Source organism: Lynx rufus, unplaced genomic scaffold (genome assembly GCF_022079265.1).
Source record: "Lynx rufus isolate CCGP_SWC_20201006 ecotype Redwood Valley unplaced genomic scaffold, mLynRuf1.p SCAF_2, whole genome shotgun sequence".
Taxonomy (NCBI): Eukaryota; Metazoa; Chordata; class Mammalia; order Carnivora; family Felidae; genus Lynx; species Lynx rufus.
Window position 1 is genome coordinate 86689652 of NW_025814834.1, and position 19901 is coordinate 86709552.

General features: G+C 38.6%; 1 protein-coding gene across 1 annotated transcript in view; it reads left to right on the plus strand.

Moving 5' to 3' along the window:
• The window catches only part of GTDC1 (glycosyltransferase like domain containing 1), a 292594-nt gene that overhangs the window by 16621 nt on the left and 256072 nt on the right, over positions 1 to 19901 (plus strand). The window contains exons 2-3 of the mRNA XM_047082236.1: positions 5269 to 5333; positions 8729 to 8932. Of these exons, the coding sequence (XP_046938192.1) occupies positions 8754 to 8932 (179 nt within the window). The 5' untranslated portion in view covers positions 5269 to 5333; positions 8729 to 8753. The remainder of the gene's footprint in view (positions 1 to 5268; positions 5334 to 8728; positions 8933 to 19901) is intronic.

Sequence of the window (19901 nt, forward strand, 5' to 3'; positions counted from 1 at the left end):
TACAGATTGTTATATCGGGGAGACTCAGACTTTGTCTGATGGTGACAGTAGTAAATTATGAAATAAACTGAGCGCATCTATATGGCTGACCTCTTCGCCTCCTGTTTCAAACCCTCCTGTCATGTGAATCTCGGATATTGTCTTCCTTCCTCGTCATTAAGGTCTACCGCCCTATCAAAAAGGCCTTAGTCTGGAGCTGGGGCATGAGGGATAAAAGTTGTGGGATTAGGGAAAGGATGATTATGCAGGACTCTGGAAGGAGTTATAAGAGATTAGAACAAAAGTTTTGAGTTTTATCACTCTAACTATATGGTATTCTATATAACCATATTGTGTGGTTTATAGCACTGATATCCTAGATGTACAGATTATTGGGAGTTATGATTAAATATAATATGCGATACATATATTTATCATCTTATACTGACATTTATATTTCACACACATATAAAAAAATACTGCAATATATATCATTTACATATTATAATTCTTAAACATTGATTTTTAATCCCCAAACTCCAAAGACTAGAAAATGGATGCACCTTTTACTTACATCCTACCAGATACCTGCAATGAAGTATAATGGGGAAGATAAATGACCAAGGGGTCAGAAGACCTGGACTTAACCCCTTCCTCTGACCCTTACTCTGTGATGCTCAATACTCTCCATTTCTTTTTCTATAAAAGAAAAGCTGTTGGTCAATGGCTCCCGCATTCCTTCTACCTAGGATTCTGTGGTACACCTTGACTTTCCTACTTAGGTATCCATATATGAATGGGTCAGATAATCTAATTTTCTCCCACTGGACTGATTTGCAGCCCATTTCAGGAAGGTGGAAGCCTTGGAGAAATGCCATCCTGAGAAAGCAAATACATTATTCATCTTGTCAGACTTTTATAAAATGAATAGTTGATGGCAGAAAGTATTTAAAAATGCCTTTTTTCCCTTCCCCATTAAATAAAAGTATAATTACTCAATGTGAAATGGGATCTCTAGATTTATGGTGAGGGAATTGGCTTCTCATCCTGCTTCCACTGCTAGTATTCAACTAAGATGATGATAGACCAAGCAGATTAAAAAACTGCAGGTGATTTTCAACATTCACGGATCTCACAGATACTCATTCTTTTAGACCAAGAAACTTGCGTTGGCCCAGAATGCAATCACTTGTGGTGTTTCTACCATTTATTTTATCATTGTTACTTCTCTTGTATAAGTAGATTAAGATAAACTCATATCTACATGAAAAGAAATCTAATAAATTCTCATTTCTATGACAGTACGGAAAGAGAATCAGTATTTGGAAGAGAATATAGTGTGTTTTGCTATACTTGCTGCTTGATTTAGTTTAGCCGAAATTTAAGGCTAGTTCCTGAGGTGAACATGAAGAGTCTGATGGCAAAGGGAGAAAGGTGTGAAATCACAGAAGTGTTAATTAACTGGAGAGTGTGAGCGCTCGGTAAGGCAACAAGGCAGGGTCTGGGTAAGTGGGGGAAGAGAAATCCCAGTGGAGAGGGAGAAGCAGGGCTGTGGTGAAGAGAAAGGAAAGGCCGGGAAAGCAAGGTGAGCAGTGCCACATTTAGGGCCTTGGACTTTATCCATTGGTGACAGAGACATTGATGTTTTTTTAGCATGTCACCTCATGATCAGATTTGCATTTTGGAATATTACCTGTAGCTGGAATACGGAGAATGGTGTGATGGGAACCAGATGATGTGGCAGCATGAAGGCCTAGTTAGAAGGGCAATGGAATAGTTCAAATGAGCGATGAGATGATTTTCTAGTGTAAAAGTTTCTACTCATTCATAAATACACTGCCACATTTTAAAATGTCGGCAAATTGAGAATATTTTTAGTATTCAGGAGAACTAATTCATTACTACTTTTATAGTTTGAAATGTTTCGTGAACTTAATAGCAATGGAAAATTGAAAGAGGATTAGGATTTTATTTGTCAGTGATATTAAACCGGTAAACATCTCACAAAAAATTTCATAGTTACAGCTTTGTTGTGCAATGTGGAATATAACTTCACAAAAATGTAAGGTAGTGAATTTGTAATATATACACATCTCTTTTTTTGTGGAAATTATGCATATTTGAAAACAAGTGAATGATGTCCTAGTGTCAGTACGAATAAGTAGTTGTTGAATTTGCCTTTGATACAGTTATAACCAAGACTTTGTATTAATTCAAGTCATGGAATAAGTGACTGACAGTTCTAAACAGAAAGTTAAAATCCCAAATTGAGAAAGAATGAAAATATTTGTTAGGGAAAATTACATAGCCATATATGCATATCAGATTGTAATGTTTAAAGAGTACGTATAGAAGATCCTAGCAAATGAAAAAATTGGAAAAGTGCACTTGAAAATTACTTCAAATTGTGTCACAAATAAGATGGCATGTAAGTCTTCTTACCAAATCTTGGTTTTGGTGCATAAATCCTTAGTTCTTCATGACCACAACAGGAAACTAAAGTTGGAGCTGAAGAAATTGGAACACTCATAGCACTGTGGGACAATGGATGAATACAGTGGGACATCATTTTCAGCATGAACCCAAGATTTTTATTTTTAATGCTGCTATTTAAGTACACACAGTAGTACACAAGTTATGATAAATATTGGGTTGTATGCCCATTATCAAATAATGGAGTAATAATCAGTTTCCATCATGCATTATCTTTAATTCACACTAATGTTCAGGAATCTGATTCATTCCTTACTGTTAGCCAAACTTTCTTTAATTGTGTAGAATATTGCCAGGGCCTACAGTTTTAGGATTGTAAGGTTTTTACGCTGCATTTAATACCAGATTGTCTTTTAGTATTCAGAGATTACATTGAGGTTCTAGGAGATAGGATGGATTTGCTATGCCTGATTTTTATGAAAAGCTTTTCAAAAATAACTTTTTGTAGGATCTGCTTACTTCTGTTCCCCCCCCCCCCACTCTACCCCTCCATATGATACTTGATTGTAGTGTAATACTTTGAGGACACTCCTTTTAGCAAAATGTATTTTAATATATATTCACCCTTATTAGGTTGTTAGGGGAATTGGTAGTGACAGGTTTCAAAGCAGAAATCTTTTTATGCTTATTTTTTAGTATATAATAAGATAATTTCAGGTACATTTTAACAACCGGGGTTTCCCTGATGAATCATTAAAATAAGTGAGTGGGCTGGAAGGTAATACTAAATTTTCTCAGTACTGCCCTATTTTACCCTGCTGGGTTATTGTGGCTTTTTAAATAGAAGCCAGCGTGTTGGAGTTGGTGGGTGGAGGTGCAGAAGGGACAGGGTCAGTAAGAAAATACCAGGTAAACCTCTGATGACCTATTGGGAAGTCCTACTCAAATTTTATTTTCCCCAACTTATGGCATTTAGTGTTTCACTTCACTGGTTTCTGCTCTGCCAAACTGAACTTTTAAAAATATTGTGTATAGCCAAATAGAAAATATATTTGGAGCAACTGATTGAAGTGTAAGGTATCAAGCCATGTGTGGATTAGCCTGTGGAATCGATTTCTCATGTGTGTGGGATTCAAACCGTTAAAACCATCATCACTGAAACCATACCTTCCTACAGCTAATAGCAGTAAGGTGTCTGTGGAATTTATTAATACAACAGTTCCTCTGATTTAAAATTATTACCTGGTATTTGGTTGGAAAATTATTTGAATATTATAAGTAACTGAATTGACATCATATATGAAGGCTAATTATGGGTTTCTAATGTGATTTAGGTTTTGTTTTAAAAATTCACATGATGTGCTTATACTTAGCACATCTTTTTCAATAAATCATTGGCATATTGCAAATTTCCTTTCTGTCTACTGTTAAAAAAAATAACTATGGCAGCAGTTGTAACTGCTAGAGGAGGTAGACTAAAATGTAGTTCACCTTGAAAATGGCTCAGGGAATAAAGAAATTGGGTCAAGCTTAAAATAAATGCAGGTACAGTGACAAAAAGTTTTATTAAATTTAAAAATATTCACAGCATTGGTTTCAGGCTACTTTTATTCTTGGTGATCTTATCAATGCATTATTAGTTTTTAATTGAGATGACACTAATGGCACTTTTTCATTTTGGTCAAAATGTTCATATGAAACATTTTTGTGATTTTTTTCACTATGTGTCTGCTTTTAATCGTAAATATAAATTTTTAGAAAGGCAGACAATTCTTCGATAGATCATTTGACCTCTGGTGATCTTAAATAGAATTTGAAGTGGTTTAAAATTCCTATGTCATAGATATCACTTTGACTCATTTATATTGCCAATTTAATGTGTAGCATTTAGCCATGTATCATTAAATCATAGTATTGATAATGAATTAAACTTTCATAAAGCTTTAATAGTGTAGTAGATTCTCATTCATCTGGCATCATTGGGGAATAAAATATGCTGAAGAAATGAGTTTTGTTTTTTTTTTTTTAACGGAAGCTCACTGGGTTAAGCAGAAAAACTTAAAAGTTGATAAAAATTTATCTGACACACTTTGTATGGTCTTTTTGGGAGCAAGAGTGGATTGGCCATTTACTTTTTTCTTTACATTATAAAATATTAACAGTCTAGTGTCATGCAGAAAGGACATGGGCTTTCTGATCGGTATTTGTTCCTCACATGAGAAGTTCTCTAGTTGTCGTTTTTCCTTTGAAATAAATGCCACACCCCTAATTCTGATATCCTTACTCCTTTTCTGCGGTGGTGCTTGTGATAATGCTTTAACAGATGGATGAACACTCAGGCACCTATGTAAGACCTTTGGCTGTGTCTAGGCTTGCCTACCATGTTTTGCAAACACCTGGCCACAGCCTCGGGCTGTAAAGGAGACCCTCTCCTTGCTTCGGAGGAAGCATTTTCAGTGTCGAGGATGCTGCACCCCAGCGTTCACTCCCTAGGAGCCATTGGTAGTGGTGCCTGATGTCTGTATCCACCTGTTCACCTGTGCTTGGGAGCATCTGTGCTGTCAGGGTGACCACCTGCAGTTTTCTGGGACTGTTGCTAAAATGAGCAAATAATGTACTCCCTTTATCTTTTAGCAAATTCCAGCATAACAGCAAAAATTCTTTTTAACAAAGTGTTTTTTTTTTTCCAACCTCATGCTCGTTTGTTTCAAGCAGTGCTTTCTAAAAACTCAAGCACAGCAAGAGTATTTGCACTGTTCTTTAATGTGCTATAAATGACATTTGGTTTGAATCTTATATTTAAAAATCAGCTTCCTCTCTTTTGCTTGCACCTAATGGGAATCATCTTTCTTCCAGGTTGTGCTTTAAGAAGACTATAGGGAAGAACACATTTTCTTCTTGCCACAAAAGTTGCAATAGAAGTAAGTAGGGGAACTGCCAGGATATGTCTGTCTCCACAAAACAAGCAGAACAAATTTCCATGAATCAAAGCCACTAAGTATAGTTTTCAGAGATGGTAGGACATAGTTACTCTCCTTAGAAAAATACCCAAAATGCAGGCACACCCATTGGCCACTAGAAAAATGCTCAAGTAAATGCTAGTTCAAACCTGTACATTTCACTCTTCTTACTGAGCTATTAAAGGGGTGGAAATCTACTATAGCTATAATCTTTTTTTCCCCTTTTCTATTTTTCGACCTCCCACATGCTTGGTGTTCAGTTCTGCTTACTGAATGTCTTGAATCTCTAGCAGCACCTACACATACTGCCTCCACGTTGGCTTATGATTTGCAGATAACTCATGATTCAGACCCATAAGAAACATTTGTAAATATATGGCATGATATGTGCTCTAGATTAATCATGAAAAGGAGCAAAGGACTGAAGAATACAGAAAGCTTTTTTCCCTTCTAATATTGATGTTGCTTTCTTTGAGGTTATATGAGTGAAATATTCTTTGGAGTGGCTTAGATCACATTCCATCACTTGGGGAAATATCTCAGGTCATTTTTACAATAACCTTTATCTCTTAAAAATTTGTTTTTAATGTTTATTTATATTTGAGAGAGAGAGAGAGAGAGAGAGCGTGAGTGGGGGAGGGGGAGGGGCAGAGAGAGAGAGGGAGACACAGAATCTGAAACAGGCTCCAGGCTCTGCTGTCAGCATAGAGCCTGATGCGGGGCTTGAACTCAAGAACCGCGAGATCATGACCTGAGCTGAAGTCGGACGCTTAACCGACTGAGCCACCCACACGCCCCTACAACAACCTTTTAAGGATATACAGGGCATAGACACCTTAGTGTGATTAAATCAGAGGAAATAAACCTAGATAGAGATATATGTGGTATGATCTAGTAAGCAAATTAATGTTAACTGCTTTTAGTCTGTCTTAGAACCTTTGATATAATTTTCAAGATTGCCTTATACTGTTCTCTTGGTTAACTTTGTACAAGGTTCCATTATTTGAAGGATTAATGACTACCATTTTCTTAAATTTATCTTATTGAACATTGCATTTATTAGAGGTAGTCTCCAACTGGCCTGAAAAAAACCAAGCTTCTGCATAGCTCAGCCCCTGAGCTAACTTCTTCCCACAATACCTGTGGGGCTCTCACATTCTTATTTGAAATACAAGCTGCTGATGATGAATGAGTAACACTCACTGTACTTCAAATGCTTATGTGTATCTACCTTTCCCACTGTCCTTGGTTGAGAGGTGACCGTGATTGAAAATTACTGATTTTAAAATGTAAGAGAATTCAAAGATATCTTTCCCCCTTAAGTAAGATGATTTGAACTAATACTGGGAGGGGCTAAATATCTTATTACTGTCTGTTAGTTACTATGCTTCAATTTTATCTTCACAGCACACCTCTGAGGTTGGTATTGTTATTCCCATCTTAGAGAAGGCGAGACTGAGTCCTACAGCCTTGGGTAACTTGCCCAAGTCACTCAGCTCTAAGGCACATTGCTGAGCTTCAGACTTGTATCTCCCTGGCCGCAAGGTTCATGTCTTTAACACCGAGGAACACCGCTTCTTATTCTGTAGATAACTGAAATATGTACTTGTATATTTTTCTCCAAAAATGCTCAATGGAAGATTCAGACATCAAGAACTAAGCTTTTTTTCACGCTAGTTGTTTCTTTGAGAACCATCTGAGACTTTTTGCTTTGAAATGCAATGTTAAGTAGGCATTGCTTTGATTGAGCAAGGTGAAGTAGAGTTTTATTAATGAAAAGCATCATTGAGTTGTTGAGACTAATAATTTTGTGGAACAACATTATTAAGAAAAGCAATATGCTGTTTAATGAATGGTGTTTACTTAAATCATAAAGGAAAATTAAAAAATCTGGAATATTTTTTAAACATTGTATTTATGTACAGAGTGATGTTTCTTCCTTACTTCTTACAGGAAATAGCATATAATTTGAAATGTATGTGGACTTTTTTTACATTCACACATATTTTTATTTCCCTGAGCACATTAACAAAAGTCATTTTATTAAACCAAAAAATTGCTTTGATAGCTAACTCTCTGCGATGAAAATTTTGCCAAGTCTTTAGTTTTATTATTTATTTATTTAATGCTTATTCATTTATGAGAGAGAGAGAGACAGAATAGAATATGAAGTAGGCTTCAGGCTCTGAGCTGTTAGCAGAGAGCCCAATTTGGGGCTCGAACCCACAAACTGCAAGAACGTGACCTGAGCTGAAGTTGGAAGCTTAACCAACTGAGCCACCCAGGAGCCCCAAATTTTACTATCTTTAATAACAACATTACTTTATCTCTCTTGATGGGATGGTTGTTTACAGAAAGGTTGTAGAAGCCTTGCTGGTTCATAGGCATATAGCTTTATTCCACTTTGTTGGTTTACCTTTGCAGGTGGGATATTTATTGGTGATAGTGGGAAGTGGTCAAGATATGTGCAATGTCTCAAGAAATTGTATCCTAAGATTTTTAACACTAGAGAATTGAGATGTGAATATGAATGTGCTTTCTTCCTCTTTTCTTTATTTTTGAGAGAGAGAGAGAGAGAGAAAGAGAGAGAGAAAACTTGTGCGGGCGGGGGAGGGGCAGACAGCAAGGGAGACAGAATCTGAAGCAGGCTCCAGGCTTGGAGCTGTCAGCACAGAGCCCGATACGGGGCTCAAACTCATGAACTGCGAGATCATGACCTGAGTCCAAGTCAGATGCTTAATCGACTGAGCCTCCCAGGTGCCCCATGTGCTTTTTTTGTTAAATATGGTTCACTGGGGGCAGTGATAGCTGGTGAATTGAAAGGTGAATTAATATGAGAGTGACAGAGTCAGAAAATTTCTGAGTTGAAAAGGTCCTCACAAATGAAGGGCTCTTGGAGTGGAAGTCATAGGAGATGAGTTCAGTGACTGTCTGAGAGTAGTAGAGCTCTAGGCCAACCACTTCTGTGGTTACTGAGTCAGGGTCGAAGCCATTCCAACCAGGAAGTGAGTGATCATAGCAGGAGAGGGCTTTCAACTTCCTGGGGTTGGAGAAAAAAACAGAGTCATTGTGGAAGCAATCTTAGGGCATGAGGAAAACAGAAAAATAAGCATCCGTTATTTCCTCTTATTAACAAAAATGATGTAAAGGTATTGATTACAAAAATATAAATCCTAAGCATTAATACACTTTTTTAAAAAGTGGGACATGCATATTTAAAAAAAAAAATAAGTGTCTTTAAATTACTTGTATTTGCCTTTTGGGTACACTATTTTAACTTCTTTTTATTTAAAAATGTCTTTATAAACACACACATATATATGTTGGAACAAATATTTTTTTTGCTTATTATTTAGAATCTGTGAAGTCTTAAAAGGACTGATGAGTATTCTCATCATTGAAGCGTTCTATGGAGGGTCCCATAAACAGCTGGCGGATCTGCTCCAAGAAGAGTTAGAAGACTGTGTCCTTTATTCCCTTCCTGCAAAGAAATGGCATTGGAGAGCGCGCACATCGGCTTTATACTTCTCCCAGAATATTCCCATCAGTGAACAGTACAGGTAATCAGAGCTCAGGCTGCGTTGTCAGCCTGTTTTTAATGTACTTGTTGTGAGGATGTTGCTTCTCTGTCAGCGTCTAGGAGATTTTCTCCAGCCATGGAATTGGTCAGTCTGACTAAGGACATGTCCCTTTAGACACAGTAGAGCAGCAGGGTACATTTTACACTCTGAGGACATCGGCTAGTAGGAAAATGGCCTCATTTTGAACCTACAAGCCTTTGCTCATTTGTCTTGTGATTTTATCATATGCACGTATGTGGGTGTGGATGACATTTTTTGGCCTGAGAGAAGAGTTGATCTTGGGCACGTTTGTTGTTGTTGTTGTTCCATAAGCTCCAGTGTCTCTTTTAGTGCATGTGCTGTTTTAGTTTAGTTTATTGTGTCTGCTCTGTGCTAGGAGCTGAGGTTGAAAAGACAGAGGTGACCAAGATCTGCGCCCTTGAAGCTTTAAAGACTGTTGAGGTAGAGATAGACAGGCACGTGCAATGTGAGCATGAGAAAATGGAGGAGTTGGTTTTGATGTTACGAAGTAGGAACACGGTGTGGAGTTGGTAACCTTTGCCTAAAGGATGAATAGATTATGGGGACACAGGACTCAGTTGTGAATTCTGATTTGTCAGGAAGTGCGAAGTAGGGGTGCCTATCAGAGATTCTTATGGGACACACTGGAAAGATGGATGAGAAATACTGATTGCATCTGGTGAGGACCAAGTAGAGTACTGGACATCCCTACCTCCCTATTGTATCCATATTTATGGCCATGTGTCTCCTGCTTGTTAAACAGTGGAAGATTATCCTACTGTGGTTTATGTACCTGTTGTTCCTACCAATCTGGGCCCTTCTGTGTAGGGCTGCATTGGTTTAAGCAGGAGTGGGGAGTGCCAGGCTGATAATGCAGTTAGGGCAGACAGGTTGTTAGAGAGAGGGCATGACTGTCGTGCTCACCTTCGCTTCAGCAGCCATGTCTGTCTTGCTTGTAGGTGGGGCAATCACTAGGGAGACAAGACCTTGGGATTTAAATTTTTTTTTTTTTTCAACATTTATTTATTTTTGGGACAGAGAGAGACAGACCATGAATGGGGGAGGGGCAGAGAGAGAGGGAGACACAGAATCGGAAACAGGCTCCAGGCTCTGAGCCATCAGCCCAGAGCCTGACGCGGGGCTCGAACTCACGGAACGCGAGATTGTGACCTGGCTGAAGTCGGACGCTTAACCGACTGCGCCACCCAGGCGCCCCGACCTTGGGATTTAAATGTAGGTTGCTGTTCTTAGTAGTTATTTGGGGGATTCAGAGAATACCCCGTTTGGCGGATGAAAACCATGCCTCATGTCTGAGAATTCAGATTATCAGGTAGAATAACAGTGAGCGCTCAAGTCACTTTGCTTGGGATTATAAAGGTAAAATGCTGTTTGAGGGACAAAAATATTGTGTATTTTTCTAATCGAAAGTGTATTTTTCCTTATATAATTCAGTGTTTTGTATTCTGATATCACTAAGTGAATATCGTTCACGAACAGTATTAGAAATTTCAATGAGTGTATCAATATAAAAGTTTTAAAGGCAATGGTAAGACGGTTGCTGTGTTAAAACCTGACTGTTTATAGTTGCTTTCACATCTCATTTAATTGTGTTTTCACAGCACCAATTGTATTATATTACTTAAGGTCACGTAATCTGGTTAGCTTTATGACACATTTTCATTTAACGTTACCATTTGATACAATACATTTCTACAACGATTTGAACATTGAAATGAACCATTTCTCTGTCTGCTGTTAGATTTCATTTTGATTATGCAGTTTTTCAGAATGAAATGACTGTATCACAGATATGTGTGTACGGATAGCATGCACACACACACACACACACACACACACACTCCTGTGCCTGTGGCTTCTCCGCTCCCTGTGAGGACTGAAGGATCTGAGGTGAAACATCACGTTGCTCTTTGAAGCAGTCTTGCTTGGGAGGTCAGTTTCTGAAAGATTGTGATGTAAAGTTTTACTCCCTGATGGCCACAACCTACAGGTCCTACCAGCGCTATCTAAGATCTTTCAAGGTCGGTCACCGCAAGACATCACCGCGGCTGTGCAGTTAGCTGCATTAATCTAATCAGACTTCACTGAAAGATACCTCACCAGTTGAACTTACAGTTGTATTTGACCAATGATAACTTATCTACTCTTTTTGAATACTTTTGGAAAAATAGCAACAGCTTGAAAACTTACACTAAGTTAAAAAAAATATGCTCACTCAATCCTGCATGGAAGTACAAGGAGAGTCTTTTGTTACACCAGATAAACTGATCTCTGTGGAGATTTTTAAAGATATGAAGGGTACCTGGGCGGCTCAGTCAGGTGAATGTTTAACTCTTGATTTCCACTCCGGTCACGATTCCAGGGTCGTGGGATCACCCCCCGAGTTGGGCTCTGTGCTGAGCATCGGAGCCTGCTTAGGATTCTCTCTCTCTTTCTCTCTCTCTCTTAAAAACACAAAGAACAAAGTAACTTTTGGAGAGCCAGGTGAATCAGTCAGTTAGATGTTGGACTCTTGATTTTGGCTCAGGTTGTGGCTGAGATCGTTAAGATCGAGCCCATGTTCAGCTCTGCACTCGGCATGGAGCCTACTTGGGATATTCTCTCTCTCTCTCTCTCTCTCTCTCTCTCTCTCTCTCTCTCCCCCCCCCTCACCTGCTCCCTCTCCCCCCCTCTCTTTCTCTCTCCCTCTTTACTCCTCCCCTGCTTGAGCATATGCTCTCGCTCTCTCTAAAATAAAATAAAATAAAATAAAATAAAATAAAATAAAGATATGAAAAGTTTTTGTTTTTTAGTTACTCTATTTATTTGGCAAATGAAATCCTCAAAATTCATAAAGCACCGTTATTACCTACTATGCAAAATTACTAAACAGGTAGGGACTGTGTCTAATGAGAAACACCCTGAATGTAGGTACATGTGTTACTTTTCTCAGCTTCTGTACATGTAGTCATTAATGTTGTGAGCTTATTATCCAGAAATTATTTTATTACTAAAGGAATAAATGCTTCATCCCAATTACTCAGTTTGATTCTGCTTTATCCTGACAGCTGAAAGAATACATCGTGATTCACATTTGGAGCTGTTTAATTTTATCAGAGGTTACAAAAGCCCCAAAAGTTATTTTTCTTAAAAGTGCTTGGTAATTATTGTTTCATTGGTTATATTAGAGTTTTGCCTTCTGAAAACTGTGGAATGCAGAAAAGTGTTTTTGAGGATGGGCCTTAAATTTTGTGTTCTGAAATGTATGAGTCATTTGTCCCAAGAGTAGTATTTCGACTTTCTTAGATATATCTAGACTAGGCATCGAAGATACTGTATGTATTTTCTTCTTTGTGCAGTATCTTTACTGAACTGAAATGATCACTGTTACTGAAAATCATTTTTTCACTCTCAGCTGCTTACAATTATATTTTTCATTCCATCTGAGGTATTGTGGCAGATTCTCATCATTGGCCACTTAACGGCCCTTCTTCCTTGCTAATCACACTTTTCTTTGGAGTGGCTAAGTATCCCCTGGGAGTGAAGCATGATTGACCTGAGTCGTCATTATGATCCCCTTCTCTGCCCAGTTTTCCCAACTTTCCTCGTGGTTAGTGCTAGACATTCACTAGGTTTTGGCAAACTAGATTTAAGTGGATGACTTCTGGGGGTTCTTCCAAAAAAGTTGATTTGTTTTGCTTTTAGTTATGGAAGGAGAAAGCCATTTTCCTTTCCTGCATGTGACAGTGGTTGTGCTGTCTACAACCGTGAGGTGACAGGATGAAGACAAAGTGCCTGGGCTCCCAAAAATGGCTGATGGAAGGCTGGACAGAGCACGGATTAGACTTCCATTTTGAACAATAGAGCCACCTAGACACCTGAAAACCCACCATGTCTAAAACATCTGGAAATGATTCATGAAGTGTAACAAATTTCCTTTTAAGTCCGTAGCTGAGCAAAGTAAGAGAGGATCTGAAGAAGGATCTGGAAATTAGAGTGGTAGCTGGCCTTGAAGCTGTGGTTGCCTCGTTTTCATAAAGGAGTTGACATAACTGGTTAACTTAGTTATGTTACATTCTGAAATGAAATATCATGCAGCTCTGACCTGAATTAGGAAGCTTTCTGTGTCTCTTATGGGAACCTCTCCAAGATCTTTTTGGTGACGAAAAGTAATGTGCCAAACAATGTTACTAGGTGTGTGCAGAAGAGAAAGCACTCACAAGGATTCCTTAAACACCCCGTACGTCAGAAAATGTGCAGGCGTGATTCCACATAACTCCCGGGTCACAGAAGAAATTGTAATGGACAGTACAAAATGGGACTGGATCATAATGAACATATTGTATATCACAGGGCAGGTTGTATCTAAATTGACAGTCACAGCCACATCATCTTTAATAAATTTATTTTTGTTAATTTTTAATCATGCTATGCAGGCCTCGAAAGCTTGTGGTGCAGAGCAGGGACCCTCTTACTTGAATCTAGGAGTGGTATTGGGAAGAAAAGAATAAGAAGGGGGAAAAATAGTGAAGTTGGAAGCAGATTTTATAGTGGAGATGAAAACACTAAGAGTTGATTTGAGATAATAAAATAGATAAACACAGGCATGTTTTTGTTTTGTCTTGTTTTGTTTTTTTAAAGGCACAAACAATTTTTGGAATGACAAAAATACAACTGCTGATACGGCACAGATCAATAAAAAGGGGAAATGCTCTTAAGAGTCTTATGTTAATAGAGCTGAAACCTTACATGAAATAGTGAATTTCTTAGAAAAACAGAACTTACAAAAACTCCTAAAATGAAACAGAAAGTCTGAATGGAATTCTAATCATCAGAGATGCTGCTGCATTAGCTCAGAGTCTACATGACGGAGGCTGGGTCCCCGTACTGGGTTGGTTTACTGCACTGGTACCACCCTGCCTCTTTCTACACTTGTGTTACTTGAGATGGAGTGTCTAGGTTTTTAGGTTTTCTGTTTCCTGATAGTCATAAAATCCTAACTGTTAATAGATGTTGATTATCATTATGATACCTTTTCCTTCCCTACCCTGACCCCTTCCCCCCCCCTCCTTTTTAATGTCCAAGGAGGGGTGAGGAAAGCAAGTAGTTGGGTAGGAATTAAATTGAATGAAAGTTCACTTGGGTGAAGGAATGCATCGAGTAAAATTAAAGCTTTCAGTGATATGTGGCTATTGATAACTTTGTTACGATTTGCCATAATCTTTAATGGTACCATGACTGTGGCCTTTTACTAAGCAAATTCTCTTTCAAGGACTGTGTCATTTTTTTCCCACAAATGAACTATTCTCTGCAAAACATTGAATGTAACTTTCTATGGGAAAATGAACATTTTTAGCTGATATGAACTGTGTATGCTTGTTGTTTGTAGTTAGCCCTTGTGAATAAAGGCATGGCTACACTAGTGGGTATAGGTGAATCAGTACAGAAGGTGGTGGTTTCTCAAACAATTCTTTTGTAAATTAGTAATTTAAATTATTCCTTGCTTGACAGTTATGGCTTATTTTGACTTGTTACCTTTTCTTAAAAGTATAACTTTCTGAGTAATATATTACTACTTTAATCATGAAACATTCTTTTATTAAAATATACCTTTCTGAGTAATTTGATATAATTTTAGTCATGTAAACACCTTTTTTAATGATTATTTTTTAATTTAAATCCAAGTAGTTAACATATAGTGTAATAATGATTTCAGGAATAGAATTTAGTGATTCTTCACTTATATACAATACCCAGTGCTCATCCCAACAAGTGCCCTCTTTAATGGCCATCGCCCATTTAGCCTGTTTATTCTCTATATTTACAAATCTATTATGGTTTGTCTCCCTCTCTGTTTTTATCTTATTTTTGCTTCTCTTCCCCCATGTTCATCTGTTTTGTTTCTTAAATTCCACAGATGAGTGAAATAGACAAATACCTTTTTCTGACTGACTTATTTCTCTTAGCATAATACACTCTAGTTCCATCCATATTGTTACAGATGGCAAGATTTTATTGTTTTTGATATCCGAGTAATATTCCATTGTGTGTGTGTGTGCGTGTGTGTGTGTGTGTGTGTATGTACGTACCACATCCTCTTTTGTTTAATGTGTTGTTTGATAACTTTTACATTTATTTATTTATGTTGAGAGAGAGAGAGAGAGAGAGAGAGAGAGAGAGAGAGAGATTGAGATTGCAGGTGGGGAAGGGGCAGAGAGAGGGAGAGACAGAATCCCAAGCAGGCTCTGCATTGTCAGCACAGAGCCTGATGTGGGGCTCAAACTCATGAACCATGAGGTCATGACCTGATCTGAGATCAAGAGTCGGACACTTAACTGACTGAGCCACCCAGGCGCTCCCCACATCTTCTTTATCCATTCTTCAGTCGATGTACATTTGGGCTCTTTCCATACTTTGGCTATTGTTGATAATAGTGCTGCTATAAACATTGGAGTGCATGTGCCCTTTTGAATCAGCATTTTTATATCCTTTGGATAAATACCTAGTAGTGCAATTGCTGAGTTGTAGGGTAATTCTATTTTTAATTTGTTGAGGAGGCTCCATACTGTTTTCCAGAGTGGCTGAATCAGTTTGCATTCTCATCATCAGTGCAAAAGGGTTCCTGTTCCTCTACATCCTCACCAACTTCTGTCATTGCCTGACTTGTTAATGTTAGCCATTCTGACAGGTGTGAGGTGGTATCTCATTGTGGTTTTGATTTCTCTTTCCCTGATGCTGAGCGATGTTGAGCATCTTTTTATGTGTCTGTTAGTCATCTGGATGTCTTCTTTGGAGAAGTGTCTCTTCATGTCTTCTACCCATTTCTTCACTGGATTATTTGTTTTTTGGGTATTGAGTTTGATAAGTTTTTTTTATAGATTTTGGATACTATCCCTTTTTCTGATATGTCATTTGTAAATATCTTCTCCTATTCCGCCAAATGCCTTTTCGTTTTGCTCATTTTTTCCTTTGCTGTGCAGAAGCTTTTTATTTTAATGAGGTCCCAATAGTTCATTTTTGCTTTTGTTCCCTTGCTCTGGGGACGTGTTGAGTAAGAAGTTGCTGTGGCTGAGGTCAAAGAGGTTGTTCCCTGTTTTCTCCTCTAGATTTTGATGACTTCCTGTCTTATGGTATGGTCAACACCTTTTTATTAGTGTGTGCCATACTGGGAGTATAAAAGTAAACAATGACTTAATAAGGATTTGTAGGTGAGTGAATTTATAGATGAGGTTTGGTTTAGATAGTGGCATCATTTTATGTCTCTGTAGTAATCAGAACACAATTTAATGGAATTAAATGATAGTAATAATAGCTAACATATTGAACACTTACCATGTGGTAGATATTCTACAATCCCAGAAACTAGATATGGTTTTCCTGGTCTTACAGAAGAGGAAACTGAAGCTCAGAAAATCAGATTATTTGCACTGGTCACACAGGTTAGTGGTGGGTATGCAGTTGGAGCCCAAGTCTGACCATTTGCAGAGGCCATACACTGTTCTCTGTAAGCCCATGCTCTCAACCACTGTGCTATCTTAATTCCCTGCCCAAGCAAACTAAACTAATGAAGGAAATTAAACCTACGTACCTCCTGATTATAAATATATGACTAAAGTTTATTATCAGAAGTAGGTGTTGTGCTTCTCCTGGTCTTTCGAAGAATTATAGTTCTTGGTTCTTGCTGGAGGCTGGAGGTTGGAAACCAGGAGCCTTTTTATGTTTGTGACTCTGTGGTGTTCTCATTTTTCCTCAGGGCATTTGCTCTTTAGTCATCATCTTTGTTGCTGTTGTTGTTGTTTTTAAGTGTATTTATGTATTTTGAGGTGGGGGAGGGGCAGAGAGAGAGAGGGACAGAGAGAATCTCAAGCAGGCTCTACACTGTCAGCACAGAGCCAGATTCAGGGCTCGAACTCACAAATCATGAGATCATGGCCTGAGTCGAAATCCAGAGTCAGAGGCTTAACCAGCTGAGCCACCCCGGCACTTCTGCTCTTTAGTTTTCGGCCACAGAAGTTTTAAGTCATTTGAATTTTCTTCTTTTGAAATCCAAATAAAAAAACAACATTTGATGCTGTATAAAAATCACAGGGTAGACTCATGAATACAAAAATTGAATTTTTTAGGACACTCACCTGCAGTCCCAAGTTATCCTCAAACTGGCATACTGTGAAGTTCTCTACTTGGTTTATGAACTTAGCTACAGGCAGCACTCTAGTATGGTCTTGCTCACGTCCCTCGTATCATTACTGGTTGTATGCACTTGGGATTTGGATAATGTTCCCACACTATGTAAATGATACCGTCATTGGGTACAATGTAGCATCCTATAATCTCACCAGTATGTGACTGCTCCATTAATGTGAATTAGCCTCAAGCTTCCCCATCTCTGTTACCCACTTCACCGGCTTCCCTATCATGTACTACCCAATCATGGGATTCTTTTTTGGTTTGTTCTCCTACCAACCTTGCTGTCCTATCCAGACAGTGCACACCACAGCTTTCCAGAAGTCGTATGGTACTTAGAACTTCGTCCACAATATGTGATCTTGGTGAAACCTTCTGCTTCACAGTATTTTTCAGTTTAGCCGTCTGAACTTCATGTTGAAAATGTTGCTGACCACACTATAAAAAGAGAATAATCTTGCACACCAAATAACTTCCCATCCCATGAGTCTCTGTCTGTCTGCCTCTGTGTTTTATCTTTCTGCTCACTCCCTTCTCTCTCTCTCTCTCTCTCTCTCTCTCTCTCTCTCTCTCCTCTACACACACAGGTGCACACACACAAATGACTACTCTTAATTGCCCTAGCAACATCTTCACTGCAAAACTGGAAATTAACCCTGTTACCATGCTTCCTAAAGTTTGGTTATCATGCTTCATCTTTTCTACTTTTCTTTACATTCTTTTGTCAGTGTTTTTAAGAAGCAAAATATTCCAGTATCAGAAAAAAAAATCTTATTGTGGAGTTTGTAGTTTATTCTCACCACAGTCTGCTAAATCAAAAGTGTTTGCATAGTTAGCAGCACGCATTGTGAACCCACTGCTTCCAAGGAGCCAAGCATGGCAGTTCAACGTCAAGTAGAGTGTATATTTTTAATATGCCTTGTAGCTTATTTAAAAAAATCACATGTAGGAGTCTATATAACCCCCTGTAAAGGTACATATAGATACAAGGCATCATTTCTAAGCGACTCTACATCTTAAAGACTGTTAGAGTAAGTCTCCCATATATTTACCCTTTGAAATTTGACAACTATATTTTAGAAGATATACTGGATGTGTATTACACTTTTACGGAGGAGAGAAAATCATGCTTTTTAATGAAGGAAATCGAAAAGGCAGAAAAACCCCAACACCCCCAAATGGATACAGTAGGTACTATTGTATAAAAGAGCTGTGGCTACAGAGGAAGGACCTTCATAATTTTGCTTTTAGAAGCAATGAACTTATTTTTGACCTAATACTCAAAACTGTGAGTCTGATCTTAGAGTGCTTCTAACCTAGTTACTGTTAGGTGTTGAGTGTCTTCATTATGGTTTATCTTCATAGCATGGAAAAGCCTTCAGGAAATGAAAGACATTTTTATTGTACTTCCATTCCCAACATTTTTTATTTGTTTATATTGGAGACAGTTTCTCTGCTTTTATCGAGGTCTTAGTCAATGAAAATATGTTTTGCTTCTGGAGCTCTATAGGGTGTGCACGGGTATTAGTCTCTGACTTACTGTGTTTGGAGCCTCTACAGCTATGGTGTAGGTACTCTGTTACCCTTGCCTTCTCCTAAGCCTCCCCTCTTAGGGAAGCTTTTATGTTTGCCTATTCCCTTGAGGTCAGGTTTGGCTTCCTAGCTGCCTTTGGACACATTGTCCTATCCGTTAAATGAGTAATTCTTGTCCAACTGTCCTTTGTTTATGCTCCTCTGTGGTTCACTCACATGATGGACCTGCTGGTCTCCTGACCAGCCAGCCCACAGAGATACCCTGTAGGCGGAAGGCAGGAGCTGAGTCAGGCGTCGTGCTCACAAAAGAGCATTCATATCCCTTTCAGCCTTCTATCTTTCTAAAGAACATAATCCTATATTCTAGTGAGTTTCTTCTTAAATGGTCTCTCCTACATTTCTATTTGTTCACGATCTCATGCTGATAATAAAAAGATAACACTCCCCCATTTTAGGGAAGTCCCAGGTGACTGAATATATATAATGGAGAAGACTAGGAGACGGATGGTTTGGCCAGAACCGTGCCCACCCCCCCCCCCCACTAGTTATCTTTTGGCTTTTTTCTAAGCTTGTTTCCAATTTTTTTTTTTACCAATATTTATTAAGAGACAGTGCCAAAAAAAAAAAAAAAAAAAAGAGAGAGAGAGAGAGACAGTGCCTACACTAGCACTGGTGATGTAAAAACCACACTTGGCAAATCCGGACATAGTAAGCGTTTAGTAAAGTCTGTTGACTGAAAGAATGCTTAATGCCTTTATCCGCTTTTTGTACTCATAGCGTTGAGGAAATAATCCCTGATTGAAAACCATCAGGGACTTCGAGCTACGTGTGTAAAAATCCAGATTACACACTGGGCTTGCTGGGCCCTGCCGGCCTCTGCAGCCTTATCTCCCACCCCTGCCATCTCATTGGAGTCCGCTGTAGCTGCAGGGGCCTTGTTCCCTCGCTCTGAAACCTCAAGCTCTTTCCTGCCTCAGGTTCCGCTACTACTTACTGCGCTCTGAGCTGGCAGCTAAGTCTCACCCCCTCACCATACCCTTTGCTTACTTTTCCCCGCTGTCTTTCAAGTTCTGACCGAAAATTGCGCCTCCTCAGAGAGGCCCGCGCTGACCACCTATCTAAAACAAGCCCTCTTATTTCTGTATGCTTTTTCTCTCCTCTGTAATAACATTGTATATAATTTGTAATTATTTTGTTTGTTCGATTTCGTTTCTTTTTTCATTATGCTGCAAGT